The sequence below is a fragment of the Colobus angolensis genome, unplaced genomic scaffold (assembly GCF_000951035.1).
Source record: "Colobus angolensis palliatus isolate OR3802 unplaced genomic scaffold, Cang.pa_1.0 Scaffold136, whole genome shotgun sequence".
Classification (NCBI taxonomy): domain Eukaryota; kingdom Metazoa; phylum Chordata; class Mammalia; order Primates; family Cercopithecidae; genus Colobus; species Colobus angolensis.
In genome coordinates this window covers 2,834,030-2,849,833 of record NW_012114444.1, presented here as the reverse complement: position 1 = coordinate 2,849,833, position 15,804 = coordinate 2,834,030, and the positions used below count along the sequence as shown (strand labels likewise).

The window sequence follows — 15,804 nt, the reverse complement described above, 5'->3', positions numbered from 1 at the left end:
GGTCTCGATCTCCTGACCTCATTATCTGCCCGCCTCGGCCTCCCAAAGTGCTGGGATTACAGGCGTGAGCCACCACGCCGGGCCAAGGTCACCTTTAAGTCATTACCCAATGCTCTCGATCTCCTGACCTCATTATCTGCCTGCCTCGGCCTCCCAAAGTGCTGGGATTACAGGCGTGAGCCACCACGCCGGGCCAAGGTCACCTTTAAGTCATTACCCAATGCTCAGTCTTCATTCACTCAGAAATACAGAAGAAAGACATGCACCAGGGAAAATCAGCAGGTGTCATCTGTTAGAAAATATTTTTAAGCATAACTGGAAGCATTATTTTTAATGAGTATAATTACGCATCAGTGTTTATGTGATGTCTTCTGAATGGGCCCAAGATGACTGCGTGTTCAAAAGAACATGCTTGTTCAACCAGGGTGAGTGCTAATTGTGGCTGACATTTTCTTCCAGGGAAGCGGGTGCATCTTCCAGGCAGAAGCCCGTGCAGGTCTGGCATTGATTTTCACCAGATTTTGTTATTACATTTGTCTCACAGCTTTAAAATAGTAGCAAATATGTGCAATTTATTTAAACAACACTAGGGAAATTAACGTCATTGCAAGCTCATCCTAAGCAAATGAAAATGAAGGATTTTTTTAAAAACGGCTGCATGAAAACCCTTTAAAACTCAGAGTCAGAGATTCAGAGGGCCCTGGTGAGCCACTACCGGTTCTGAAGCACCACCAGGTGGGAGAGACCAGCCAGTCTCCACCTCGGTCTCCTGCCGGGAGATATGGGGAGCCAGAAGGCTGCTCCTAGCAGCTATGCCAGAGCTCCCCTCGCCCTCATCTGGGAGCGATCTGTCCAGGCTCTCCTCCCTCATGCAGACCTGCTCAGGAACAAAAAGAATGCTCCACCACCCTTCTCCAGAGGTGGACCCCTGCTTGCCTTTGGGCTGGGAGACCCCCTGTTCTCTACCTGCAGCACATCTCAGGTGTGGTTGGCGGCCCCACCCCAGAGTTGCTAAGTCTTAGATGAGACCTAGGAACCTGCATTCCTAATGAGCTCCCCAGGGTGCTGAGCTGCTGGTCCTGGGACCAGCCTGGGACCTCAGACCTGTTTCTCCCCAGTCTGGGATTTATGGAGCACATCCCGAGTGGGTACAGGAAACATCACTCAGACCCCCTTTTCCCCTGGTTCCCCACCTCTTCCATGGGAAGATCAATTTCTGCCTAGTCTGGGACCTTCCTGAGGTCCAGCATACGGGATTTGACTTTACACGCAGAGACCACAGAAGGGAGGAGAGGCACTTCCAGGTGCTCCGGCCTCAGGGTCACGCTCCTGGCATCTGAATCCTGCCTCTGCTGAATGGGCTATGTGGGCTTCATGAGTGTCTTGGCCTCGCATGGTAGGAAAGTGGGGATGATGGTGCTCCCCGCTGAAGTGGTGAGAGGGAGGATTCAGGGGGAGACTGCATGGAACAGCATTTGGCCTGGAGCCTGGAACCTGAGTGCACACCACAGCTGCTATCATTGTTCGTGTTGGTTATGTTGACGTTATTTCAAGCCACTTTGAGCAGTGGGATTAATCTGGTCTTTCTCATCAAAGCTTAGAGCTTATTAACCTAAATTGTTGTATCTGCAAGGTAAAGACCAGGCTCCCAGGGAGGTGCCATCTGTCTGGGGCTTGGTCTTGGAGGACAGGTGAGATATCTTCAGTGGAAGGGCCAGATGCAGAGTCCTGCTCTCATGCTCATCAGACATTCAGTACCTATGAGGCAGCGGCTACTGGTCTGGGCGAGGAAACCATGGAGTCCACTTGGCTGTGCTCTGGGTTCCGGGGAGAATGTGCAATTAGGACTGTCCTGGAAGTTCTTCAAAGTTCCCTGAGGAGCCTAGAAAAGCCCCCGCCCCTTGTCATCATGAGGGGCTGGAGTCGAGACCCCTGGGTCTCCGTGTTTGCACCTCACATGGCTCCTTTCTAAGGAAGGCTGGGAGTGCTCCCATGGAAGCCTCCTGGGTTTTATTACTTGAGGCAAACGGTGGTGGGGACCCCCGCCATGCACGGCAGGGCAGCCTGTGGTCAGACACCTCCCAGCCAGCTTTGTTCTCCCTGCCTTGGGCTGCGCTGGTGCAAGGGTGCAAGGTCCATTCTCTGCCGTGTGAACTGTCATATCCTAGTGCCCCTGCAATTCAGATAAAATGAGCATCAGCCACGAAGACTGTGGCAAGGCATGCCATGTGGGCAACCTGCACTGGACCCGACGCGGCAGGCGCATGGACGCCACGTGTATGTGTGAAGTTCTGTTGGCACTGTCAGCCATGGGAGTCATGTGCACTGTCACGTTTAGAAAACACAGAAAGGTAAAAGGAAGGAAGCAAAATACGATAACAGAACTCTCTGGTGACCAGAGAAAACCAGTGTGTGCATTTTCATGTATTTTCTTACATTTTTTTCTTTTTTTTTTTTTTTGAGACAGTTTCGCTTTTTTTCCCTAGGCTGGAGTACAGTGGCACAATCTCGGCTCACTGCAACCTCCGCCTCCCAGGTTCAAGTGATTCTCCTGTGTCAGCCTCCCAAGTAACTGGGATTACAGGCACATACCACCACACCTGGCTAATTTTATATTTTTAGTAAAGATGGGGTTTCACCATGTTGGCCAGGCTGGTCTTGAACTCCTGACCTCGGGTGATCTGGCTGCCTCAGCCTCCCAAAGTGCTGGGATTACAGGCGTGAGCCACTGCACCCAGCCTCTTTTCCTATCCTTTAAAAAAACGCAGTTGAAGCTGAGCATGGTGGCTCACGCCTGTAATCCCAGCACTTTGGAAGGCCAACACGGGCGGATCACCAGAGGTCGGGAGTTTGAGACCAGCATGGCCAACGTGGCAAAACCCCATCCCTATTAAAAATACAAAAATTAGCCAGATGTGGTGGCTGGCTCCTGTAATCCCAGCTACTCGAGAGGCTGAGGCAGGAGAGTCACTTAAACCCGGGAGGCAGAGGTTGCAGTGAGCCAAGATTGTGCCACTGCACTCCAGCCTGGGTGACCCAGTGAGACTCCATCTCAAAAAAAAAAGAAACAATGCAGTTGCAGTTGATGCTGTATGTATGCTTTGGTGCTATTTCTCCACTTACTAATATTTTATGGACATTTCTTCATGTCAGTCTTAAAAGAGTAACTTTTAATGGCTATAATATTCCAAGACATGAACACAGTGTAATGCATTTGGAATTCACTGACAGACATTCAGATTTATGCTCTGGTATTTTTAGTTGTTCAAAAACATCCCCAGTAACTATCTGTCTACAAGGACTTTGGTCCACCTAGAGTTTCCTGGGGACAGAGTTCCAGCTGTGGAGTTATTGGGTCAAAAGGGACCTTCCTTTTTGAGGCTCTTGATAGTCACTGGCCACCGGGAGGCAGAGGGCTGTGCTGAGTGACCACGGGACCCCAGCAGCAGGAGCTGCGTCAGTGTCCATCCTGACAGCCTGAGCCCTGTGCTAAGCATGGGCTGGGCATTTTCTCATTGTTATCTGATGTTATTCCCAAAGCAGTCCCTAAACTCAGGGCCATTGCTACCATCTCCCTTCTGTAAGAGAAGATCCCAGGATTGTGAGAGATGAAGGGACTTTGCCTCCACGTCACATGAGCTTCTACACATCCACACAGGTGTGGGTCTAAGGCCAAATCCCACCCCCTCAGCCATCAGCCTCCACCCACTAACTCACTGCACACCCCCAGTGTTGCAGATTCATTTCACTCAGCCTTGTCAATCTGACAGGTAAAAAGGATATATTACTTTGATATGCGTTATTTGATTACTGGGAGATGTGGACAGTTGTCGTAAGTTTATTGATCGTTTATATTTGTTTTGCTGTGAATTATCTATTCATGTCCTTTTCTTGTCTGGAAACAAGATTCCATTGTATTTTCTTCCTGCTTTCTAAGAGTGCTTTATGTAGTGACTATGAACCTCGTGTCAAACTGTTGTAAATCATGTTTTCCAAATGCGTCAATTGCCTCTTGGGTCTGTTTTTTCATAAACAGGAGTTTTGTGGGAAAACATATTAGTCTTTTCTTTTGTGATCTCTTGCATTGTTTTGGGTGGGCGTAAAAAGCCCTGTCTACACTATTGGTGACATTGTCAACTATATTTTCTTCTTTTTTTATGGTTTCTTTTTCCCACATTTAATTTTGTAATCTGTCTCATCATATTGATGGGGGTGTTACTTGATTTTTTTTCCCTAACACTTAGTTCCTTTTCCAGTGTTATCCTGCTCTTCCCACTTAGCTCCTTGTCCCAGCGTTACCCGCCTTCCCTCTCAGTCTCGGGCAGTACAGGTCATCTTAGCAGACGCCCTTTTCCTCTGTGCAAAACCTAACTGGACTTCTTTGCCTCTTTTCTCCCCTTTCCAAATAAAGCCACAGAAAGGAAAGAAGATCGTGGCTCTGGACCCCTCTCCGCCTCCGAAGGACACCCTGCTGCCGTGGCCTCGGCACCCGAACGCTGACGGGCTGAGGCGGCGCAAACGGGACTGGGTCATCCCACCCATCAACGTGCCCGAGAACTCGCGCGGGCCCTTCCCGCAGCAGCTCGTGAGGGTGAGTGCAGACCCCTCCCGTTGGCACGGGGGTCTTGGTGTTAGCGTGAGGCTCTTCTCCCGGCATCCCAAAGCCAGGGGCGGTTCTGCATTTGGTGTCTAAGAAGGTGGCGATTTCACCCTTTCTGTCATGAGATAAGCCTTACACAGGGCAATGAAAAATTTAGACGGGGAAGCTGCGTCGTAGGTGGATGGGCCTTTGTGAGTCAGGGGTGATTTCTCTCTTGGTTACTTTCAAATGGCTGCTATGTGTGTGGAGGCAGTGGGCAGGGTGTGGGTTGTGGCCTTTGACCTCTGACCCCTTTCTTTGGTCTGATCACATTTGTTTCCATGGATGACTAAGATCCCGGATGATAGGATGGTGGCGTGTCTGCCATGACGATCATTGCGCCGAGGCCAGCGTGGGCCGTGCCATGGGGCCGTCTGCAAGGTCTTGGTCCCCGAGTTCCCAAGGCCACCCGAGATTGCTTTTACCGCAGAAAGAATTTATTTTACAAATTTGTGTCTCTATAATCAAGGCCATCAACGAGCAATTTCTGCTTCCCTTTGAAGAAAATTGCAGCCCAATCTGAGCAATAATTTGATAAAAGGATGGCGAGAATTCCATTAAATAATTCCCAACCGTTGTGGAAAAGCCTCACCCCACCCTTTGGAAATGAGGGTCCCCAGAGTGTGCTTAAGGGGCCATTCTCAGTCTTCGTGCTGTTTAGTGTTTTCTCATTCCTTTCAATGCAGAAGGCTGGGCTGTGCGTTTGGAATGCAGAGATAGGAGGAAGAAAGCAGCCACCAGGCATGGTCCCCCCAATTCTTTGTATCCCTAACCTTGGCCACCAGGGGACCCCGCCAAGGAGCAGTCTAAATGACCGGTTATTTATAGCAGAAACTCTGGTGTGAGTGAATGCAATGTGCCTCCACACCCCAGCCAAGTGACTTGGTTGCAAACATATCACCTGCCTTCTGTGCACAGAGCTGGCCCTCCCACCTCAGCACCCAGCCTCTGCTGCATCCTCCCCTTTCGGGGCTCAACTTTCCTTGGCCACCCATATCCCTTGAGGGCCAGGCTGGGCTGGAGATTTTCCTGTGAAATGCAGTTCAGGGCTTGAAGGACGCCACCAGGGGTTGGAACCCCATCCTGGGGGAGCTTCCCAGGCCCACATTTCCTGGGCCCACTGGGCAACCTCCCGCCCACACGGACGCCAGAGACGATGCCGATGGCAGTGCGGTGGCCCCCATGCTGCACCCACCTCGCCATCCTCAGGGCCGGGATTTGCTGCCTCTGGCCATTGCTTGTGTTGTCATTGACTTAAAATTCTTCTCAAAGTGATTCCATTTTTTTTCAACTTTTATTTTAAGTTTAGGGGCACATGTATAGGATATGCAGGTTGGTTACCTAGTAAACGTGTGCCATGGTGGTTTGCTGCCCCTGTCAACCCACCACCTAGGTATTAAGCCCAGCATCCTTTAGCTGTTCTTCCTGATACTCTCCTTCTGCCCCTCCCCTCCCACAGGCCCCAGTGTGGGTTGCTCCCCTCCCTGTGTCCATGTGTTCACATCATTCAGCTCCCACTTAAAAGTGAGAACACGTGTTGTTTGGTTTTCTGTTCCCACTTCAGTTTGCTGAGGATGATGGCTTCCAGCTCCATCCGTGTCCCTGCAAAGGACATGATCTCGTTCCTTTCTATGGCGCATATAGCATTCCATGGTGTGTATGTGCCACATTTGCTTTATCCAGTCTACCATTGATGGGCATTTGGGTTGAGTCCATGTCTTTGCCGTTGTGAATGGTGCTGCAGTGAACATACACATGCATGTGTCTTTGTAAGAGAATGACTTCTATTCCTTTGGGTGTATACTCAGCAATGGGATTATGGGTCCAATGGGAGTTCTGCCTCTAGGCCTTTGAGGAATCGCCACACTGTTCGTCCCCAGAGGAGACTGTAGACCAAACCACAGTTTGATCACTGGGATCGTCTGTCAGGCTAGAAGCTGACTGTAGAGAAAAGCATAAGGCGAGGGAACAGAGGCTGCCCTTGATTTGTTTCCCAGGCCAGTGGGGCAGGGGCTTCAGGCTGTGCTGGAGGCGTGAGGACCAACCAGAGATTCCTCTTTAAAGGTCGTCAGGATTGAAGGCCCCCGAGCGAGGGAGTGGGTTTCTACTGTACTCTGCAGGCTTATGTAAGGCCTTGTGCTTCTGCCGCCCCTACATTGCCCCTTGTAGACAGTCTTCGGTCTTACTCTGGGGTCAGCAAACCTTTTCTGTGAAGGGCCAGGTGGTAAAGGCGTTGTGGCCGTACAGCCTCTGTCGTTGTGGTGTGAAATCAGCCTCAGGCCATGTGTCAACTAACAGGTTGGCCTGAAGACATCACCATGAGAGCCCAGCTTACTCCACATCTGAATGCGCTGACGGGGAACGTGGTTTTCCAGTTTGCAGGAGGGAAATCTGCCCCTCCTGATTAACACGAACTTGGAAAATGTGGCCGAGCGAGCAGCCGGCACCGGGAGCTCTGCGGGCCGTGCAGGTGCAGCCTCCTGAGGACTCTCTGCCGCTGACCTTCCTAAACTAGAAATGTGCAGGAAAGAATTGTGAAGTTGGCTTTGGGTGTCAGAATGAGAAAAGTTGCAAATTCCGTGCTTCCAGGAAACCGCCCCCAGCATCTCCGACTCAGGAAGTGGCGGCTTCTCTTGTTCTGGGGTCTGTGGCATTGCTGTGGTGTGAAACCACTTTGTCATCTGCTCCTCACACCCCCTGACTCGTCCAGCAGCCCCTGCAGGCAAGGTCACCTCCACGCCCAGAGCGTCACTGCAGAACAGGCGGTGAGCGGAAGGAGGCAGTGAGGTGGGTGCGTGTTAGGGCTGACTACCTTCACTGCGGCATTTCAGAAACTGAATCCAACCGAAGTCGATTTCTTGCTCACTGTGAAGGTTGGTGGGCAGGGCCAGGGTGGCCCGTGCTGCAGCCATTCAGCCAACCGGGGTGAGCGTCTCGGGACTGGCGAGGCTTACAAGTGGCATACGTCAATCGTGCCTACATGCCGCTGGACAAAGCCCAGTCACATGGCCACGTCTAATTGCAAGGGACATGGGGAACAAGTCCAACTCCATGTCCCGAAGGAGAGGGAAATATGGCTGGTGAATGGCTGGTCTCTGCCAAAAGAGGTTTCTAAAGATGAGATCAGCCTGCGTCCTTTCCTCCCTGATCCCAAGGAGCCGCCGGCCACTGGAGCCCTGGGTGAGCAGTTCAGATGTAATTCGCCAACCAGGTCATTCTTTACCCTCTGCCCTGCTTCAGTTCGCCGTAGTGCCTGGTGTGATCTGGCTGTATTTTCATTATTTATTCACCTACTTACTACTTCTCTAAGAGGAGGCTTCCTAAAGGCAAGGATCTTGGCCATATCCCTAAGTGTTGTAAACAGCCCTTGGCACGCAGTGGGCACTATATTTGTGGAGGGAATGAGTGAGTGAGTGAGTGATAGATGTGATCTCAGTGGTGACTGTGGTGCTGGGCGCCCATCAGCTCACCCTGTAAAGTGGCCCAGCAGCTGGAATTTGGCAGAAATGTGAGCACTGCCTGTCCTGGCTTTCAGAGTCCCTCCAAGTATCGATGAGGCTTACACAGGGGCATCCCCTTCAGCTTCCATCCGAAGGAAGGTGGGGAGTGGCATCCAAACTGAGCTTGATGCCTAGGGAAGATAGACTTTTAGTGAATAGAAAATGGAATTTCCATTGTGGCTTCTGTAGATTTGTGTTTTCCAAATGGACTCCAGGTCATTACGTAAGAACTCAATGCATGCACACATACATCCACATGTGCACACACGTGCATACTATACACACACATCTACATGTGCACACGTGCAGACTATACACACACACATCCACATATGCACACGCATGCATACTATATACATATGCGCACATCCACATGTTGCATACACGTGCATACTATACACACATATCCACATGCACACACACGTGCGTACTATACACACATGCACACACCACCCTGCTTCACACACATATACATTCCTACACGTTCATGTTCTTGTTTGCCAACCGCTCCCTCAACCCTCCCCTCTATCTTCCATCAAATTCTTATCTAGCACAGGCAGTGGTTTCGGGGGTGCTTTCCTGTCCCCGTTTCCATCTATAGGAAACTGATGAGCTTCCTGGCAGTGTTGGAGGGGAGGCAGCTCCTGGAAGAAGCCCCAGTCGCAGAGACAGTGGTGAATACAGCCTGAAGGGGAGCGGCAAGCTGAGCACAGAGCGCTTGAGGTTCAGCTGGGATCAGCTGCAATTCTGCGCTCATTAAGGCATTTCATTCTGATAAAATATGTTAAATGAAAAAACGAGCAGAAGAGGAGGAGGCAGAATACTCTTCCCCAAAAAAGTCTGTTAATTACAGGCTTTTTCCTTGGAAGGAATATCACATCTCTTCCTAAGCACTAGCGGCGCCATGCAGGGAGAAATAGGTAACCTACTTGTAGAGAGGAAAGCCCTGAAAAGCAAAGGGGTGGCTCTAATCGGTGGGGCTGTGGAGCCAGGGGTATCCGTGGCAAAGCAGGGAGCCACACCTGGTGATTCTGCCACTGGAATCAGACCACAGTCTAGAGTGAGTGGTGAGTGAGGAGGTGCAGCCACACCGTGGAGGGAACACTGGAAACCCCAGGCTGTCCCTTCTTCTTAAGCAGAAGAGGGAGGAAGCCGCTCACAGTCACCGAACTGATTTTCCAGAAACTTGGATTGGAACTTTTCTTTATGTCCCCAGGGGAACTGGGGAAAATGGCAAGAAGGAACACCATTTAAAAGTTAGCAGGACACCCTCCCTGGTCCAGAATTCTGGCTCTGGACTGGACAGTTTGGGCAGTGGCTACGGTGCCAAGCACCGTGCAGGCACTGGGGATTCAGGGGAGAGAGGATATAGAGTTCTGTGGCCTTCAGGAACCACCAAGCAATCCACATTCTGTGTGAAGTTCACACCTGGTCCCATGGCCCTTGTAGGGCCGGCACCTACACAGGCACGTTCGTGAAAGGTTTTAAAACGCCGCTTGCTTGGCTAGCGTACACCTTAAGCTTGACTCCTGGTGAGATTCAGAGTGAGGATAAAATGAAACTTTTAAGAAGAGGATCTATTGCTTGGCTGAGTCTGACACCAGTTCACACTGTGTTACCTTGAGAGGCTGTCCAGGGCAACGGTAGGAATCAGCGAATCAGCTCAAGGCAATGGGGAGGAACGTAAAGCTCTTGGGTGTGAATCCTTTCATTTTGGCGGTCGATATTTTAGAAGACAAGAAGTCACGCAAACCAGTCTTCGGGGCCCCCTGCCAGAGAGCAAGTCGGGAAAAGAGCTCTGAAGACAAGGCTCTGGAGGGAGGTCGCTCCACAGTCGCAGGGCCTACGAGGTGCTTAGGCCCCTTGGAGGAGACAGGCAGGAGCCCGTTTCCAGAGAAGCACGATCACAGGTGCGCAGCCACGGGTGGCTCACAAAGGATTGCTCAAGTCAGCCCCCGACACCGAACAACTCAAATGAGCTTAAGCAGATTGAAGTGCAACATTTCCTTCCCGTCTTCTGGATAAATTTGGTTCCCATTTGTGCACATACACCCCATTGCTTCACATCCAACCACAAATACTTATGCCATTCTATGGGAACAGAGATGGGCTGGGTCTTTGGGGGCGTGGAGGTGAAAGGGCGCCTGCCTGCGTTGCACAGGCTCTGGACTGCTTGAGCAAATGAGTGATGCCCCGAGCTGGGTCCGCATCCCGAAATGCACAGCCAAGGCAGCAGAGACACCTCTCTGGTCTGTGGCAGGGCCCATAAAAGTTGATTGGAGGTGTGAGCACGTGTGGTGGAGCCAGCTGAATTTTAGCCCCACGTTATCTTCACAGAATGTTTGCTGGGTAACTTGGCAGTATAATTAGCACGGAGTCCACCTAAGAACCCATTTCTGATATACTCTACAACATCCAGGCATGTGCGAATGACTCATGTGGTAGTCATTCATTGTCTCACGGAAGCAGGTGACCTTTCCAAAGCACGGCTGTGGCTGTGCGGTTCCCACTGTCTTTGGGAGATGGCCTGAATCCTCACCTTGCCCGGCAGGTTTCATGAGCTCACAGCCCCCCTTGGCACGGCAAGCTCCAGCTGTGCTGGTGGCTCGTAGCTTCCAGATTGGCTCGTCACCTTGGTCACCTGCAGTCCTGTGCACAAGCTCTCCCCTCAGCCTGGAGGGTTTGCCCAGTGCACCCAACAGTCCCCTCAGCCCAGCTACTTCCTACCTGCTCTGAGAACTCCCCACTTTTCAGGACCCATCAGAGGCCTTCCCATGGGGCCAGGGCACCCGCTTTGCCTGTTGCTGTGGCAGAGTTTTTGACACTGTTTTGTCAGTAATTATTGTCTGCATCCCCCACTAAACCTAAAGCTCCTTGAGGAGCGCAGATGTCATTAAACACTCATTAAGTGAGAATGACAGACGCAGCCCTCGTGCCCATCTCTGCTAGTCAGCCCTTCATGGTAATTAGGAAGATTGTTATGTTAGGGATACAGTACCTGGCAATAATAAATTGGACGGTCTTTTAGTAATGGTGGTGTGGTTTATTTCATTCTAACACTCCTATCAATAGTAACTATAAATTCTAGGGGAAAATGTTCAAGCTCTTTGAAGTTACTTGGGAGAGATGGACAGTAGGCAGAATCTGTTGGGGCCTCCACCCTCGAAAGGAGAAAACAGCACTGGATGAGACGTGCATGCAGGTGGCTTTCCTCCGAGGGCACCATCCCAGTCCTTGCATCAAAGGGTGAGTGGGTCTCATGCAGGAAGCCACAGGCGTGCTGGTCACAGGAGTTGTACAACGGAGTTTAGAGTTGACAGAGCAGCTGGAATGTGAGGGGATACATTCTAGAAAATACATAGCCACAGATAGGGGCTCCCAAATACACACATAAGCTCTGCCCAGATCCTTGGCTGCCCCAGAACTGTGCATGCACAGAGAGGCACCGAGGGACCCAGTAAAAGCAACACTCAGCAGACTGAGAGAACTAAGCAGAGATTCCAAGGGAAACACACTGAGATTTGCGTCCAGCCAAGTGAACTCCCTGCTGTAACAAAAAATAAACACCCTCCGAGAAAGATAACAGAACCAGGGTCTCTACAAGGTTGCATTCACAGTGATCAGTATACACACAAAACTTATTAGACATGTCAAAAAGAGAGAGAGAAAATGTGATCCACAGTCAAGAAAAAAACTGCCCAGAGAAAGGAACCCAGGAACCCTGAGATCACCCAGACATTGGAACTAGCAGCAAGGCCTTTAACATATTGCTTTATAATATCTTCAAGGGTCAGAATAGATGAGTGGATGAATAGATGGGGAATCACAGCAGAAAAAAAAATGGTACTCTAAAAATATAACCAAATGGAAGTGATAAAACTGAAAAGTACAGTGTCTCTAACGGAAAACTCACTGGATGGGTTCACAAGTGAATTGCTGAGGCAGAAGAAAGGGTCGGCGCATTTGAAGATGGATCAATACAATTATCCAGCCTGAAGAAGGAGGAGAAGTGAAGCACACAGAGCTTCAGTAGGGTAGTGGCCAGTGGCCTAACATCTGTGTGATGGCAATAACAGAAGGAGAAGAGAGAGGATCAGAAAAAAATCCTCGAAGAAATAATGATTGAGACTTTCCCACATGTAGTAGTGAAACAAACTTACAGATTCAAGAAACCCAAAGAACCCTAGGTAGGAGAAATACAAAGAATGCCATTCCTTGATCATAGTCAAACTGGTGAAATGCAAAAATAAAGAAAAAGCCTCTAAAGTAGAGAAAAAGATGCAATATGTCCGGGGCAGCCGTCAGAATGGGGGCTTGTCCTCAGAATCCCTGCAGTCACATGCCAACAGAACATCTTTACATTACTGAAAAGAAGCTACCAGCCAAGAGTTCTATATCCAGAAAAAATATCCTTCAAAAATGAAGGTAAGCCTGGGCACGGTGGCTCACGCCTGTAATCCCAGCACTTTGGGAGGCCAAGGCAGGCAGATCACCTGAGGTCAGAGTTCAAGATCAGCCTGCCCAACATGGTGAAATTCTACTAAAAATACAAAAATTAGCCAGGCATGGTGGTAAGTGCCTGTAATCCCAGCTACTCAAGAGGCTGAGGCAGGACAATCGCTTGAATCTGGGAGACGGAGGTTGCAGTGAGCCGGGATCACACCACTGCACTGCGGCCTGCGCGACAGAGTGGGACTCTGCCTCAAAAAATAAAAATAAAAATGACGGTGAAATAAAGACATTCCTGACAAACAAACAGGGAATTCATCACCAGCAGACCCAGCGGGAGTGATAAAGGGTGATGTTCCTTAGGCCAGAAACAAATGACACCAGTTGGAAATCCACACCTCCAAGAAGGGATGGAGAGCTCAGGAAGAGATAAATTTATGGACTAATATAAAAGATTATCATTTTTCTTTTCATTTCTTTTAAAAAGCTGACTATTTAAAGCAAAAGGACAGCATTGTATTAGGGAGTTTATAATGTATGTTGATGTAATAAATATGACAACAGTAGGAGAAAAACTAAATAAGACAACAGTTGGACAAAGGACAGATGGGGTAAATGGAGCAAGGCTGCTTTGAAGCTCTGACGTTGCTGGTTAAGTGGCCCAATATTAACTCTAGGTAAACTGTGATGCTTATGAAGTTGAGATGAGTATTGTCATTAGTAAAGTTAATAAAAATGAATCTTTTTTTTTTTTTTTTTTTTTTTGAGATGGAGTCTTGCTCTGTCGCCCAGGCTGGAGTACAGTGGCCGGATCTCAGCTCACTGCAAGCTCCACCTCCCGGGTTTACGCCATTCTCCTGCCTCAGCCTCCTGAGTAGCTGGGACTACAGGCGCCCGCCACCTCACCCGGCTAGGTTTTTGTATTTTTTTTAGTAGAGACAAGGTTTCACCGTGTTAGCCAGGATGGTCTCGATCTCCTGACCTCGTGATCCGCCCGTCTGGGCCTCCCAAAGTGCTGGGATTACAGGCTTGAGCCACCGCACCCAGCCAAAAATGAATTTCTTTAAAGCCAGGTGCAGTGGCTCACACCTGTAATCCCAGCACTTTGGGAGGCCAAGGTGGCCATATCACTTGAGGCCAGAAGTTCAAGACCAGCCTCACCAACATGGTGAAACCCCATCTCTACTAAAAATACAAAAAGTTAGCTGGGCGTGGTGGCACATGCCTATAATCCCAGCTACTCAGGAGGCTGAGGCAGGAGAATCGCTTGAACCCTGGAGGTGGAGGTTGCAGTGAGCCAAGATCACGCTGCTATACTCCAGTCTGGGTAACAGAGTGAGACTGTTTCAAAAAAAAAGAATTTCTTTATATATACATAAATTAAAACAGTCACCAGATTGTCCAGTTTATTAGCACAAATAAGTGAGTTTTGGATGTACCCATCTATGAAAACAAATGCAAGGCATCAATGATTCTGAAGGCTTCTTCCAAATTCATTACCCAACATTCTGTCTGAACACACTAATGTAAATTTCTAGGGTCGATAGTTTAAACTCTAAATACTCCAAAGGCACATTCTATATGATTTTTGCCCACAACCTTTCCTTAATATGCACATGTTTTCTAGACAAAAACATTAAATAGAGCTAAAGTGACATCAAGGTCTCCCTCCCTTCATTTCCTCTGATACATGAGAGAAATGTAAGCCCAGTTCCTCGGGACAGTTCTCCAGGCCCTCAGATGTCCTGTGCCCCCGAGAGAAATGTAAGCCCAGTTCCTCGGGACAGTTTGCCAGGCCCTCAGATGTCCTGTGCCCCCGAGAGAAATGTAAGCCCAGTTCCTCGGGACAGTTTGCCAGGCCCTCAGATGTCCTGTGCCCCCGAGAGAAATGTAAGCCCAGTTCCTCGGGACAGTTTGCCAGGCCCTCAGATGTCCTGTGCCCCCGAGAGAAATGTAAGCCCAGTTCCTCGGGACAGTTTGCCAGGCCCTCAGATGTCCTGTGCCCCCGAGAGAAATGTAAGCCCAGTTCCTCGGGACAGTTTGCCAGGCCCTCAGATGTCCTGTGCCCCCGAGAGAAATGTAAGCCCAGTTCCTCGGGACAGTTTGCCAGGCCCTCAGATGTCCTGTGCCCCCGAGAGAAATGTAAGCCCAGTTCCTCGGGACAGTTTGCCAGGCCCTCAGATGTCCTGTGCCCCCGAGAGAAATGTAAGCCCAGTTCCTCGGGACAGTTTGCCAGGCCCTCAGATGTCCTGTGCCCCCGAGAGAAATGTAAGCCCAGTTCCTCGGGACAGTTTTCCAGGTCCTCAGATGTCCTGTGCCCCGGGTCCCATCGGACACTAGTGTGCAGAGGCCTTGCAACTCTGGGTGGTGCAAATTTCCCACATCCCATCCCCTTCCTGGCTGTGGACGAGTGCAGGCTGGACCCCGGCCTCCTCCTTCCTGGCCTCCAGCTCACTGCCCTCCTAACCCTGGAGCAGAGGGGCCATCTAAACCTGAGCCACACTGGCCATTCCCCAAGCTCACTCGAGGTGGAAGCTGTGGCCGAGGCTTAAGCACTGGGGGGCTTGCTTCTGCTCCCCAAAGACGGGGTCAGGAAACTTCTCCCTGGCTCTGTGCCCATCACGTGACTCTAAGGCTCACCACCTCCATTCATCAGCTCTCTCCTCCGATGACTTCTCTGCCATGATAGGACCCCCACCCTACTCACACGCAGCCCTGGCCCATTCCCTAGCCGTGCTCACCATCTCCTCATACCACGTGGCATTTCCTCATGGGGAGGGTCACACCTGCGGCAGCTCAGCTTCGCCTATCATCGGCTTCCTCCTGCTGGGCTGTGGGCTCCCTGCGGGGCAGCTCTGATCTTGCCCCTGTCTGTGTCCCAGCCACCAAGAATGAAGCCTGGCCCCGAGAATCCCCCCGTGAATCCCTGCTGGAGGAGTGGACGGTGACCTGCTAGAGGCAGGAGCTGGATTTGGACTGTGGGCTGTGGTTTGTGACCCCTGGACTAAGCACTGCCTCTCAGGTGGGATCGTCTGGTGGACACTGCACACCCCACCCAGGTGTGCAGAGCCCCCACCCAGGTGGACAGGGTCCCCACCCAGGTGTGCAGAGCCCCCACCCAGGTGGACAGGACCCCCAGCCAGGTGTGCAGGGCTCTCACCCAGGTGGACAGGGCCCCCAGCCAGGTGTGCAGGGCTCTCACCCAGGTGGACAGGG

The 15,804-nt window shown here is 50.6% G+C and overlaps 1 protein-coding gene across 2 annotated transcripts in view; it reads left to right on the top strand.

The window, feature by feature from the left end:
• The window catches only part of CDH4 (cadherin 4, type 1, R-cadherin (retinal)), a 444,165-nt gene that overhangs the window by 275,866 nt on the left and 152,495 nt on the right, over positions 1–15,804 (top strand). For both annotated transcript variants that reach the window (XM_011934497.1, XM_011934498.1), the window contains exon 3: positions 4,412–4,591. In XM_011934497.1, coding sequence (XP_011789887.1) covers positions 4,412–4,591 — 180 coding nt within the window. The remainder of the gene's footprint in view (positions 1–4,411; positions 4,592–15,804) is intronic.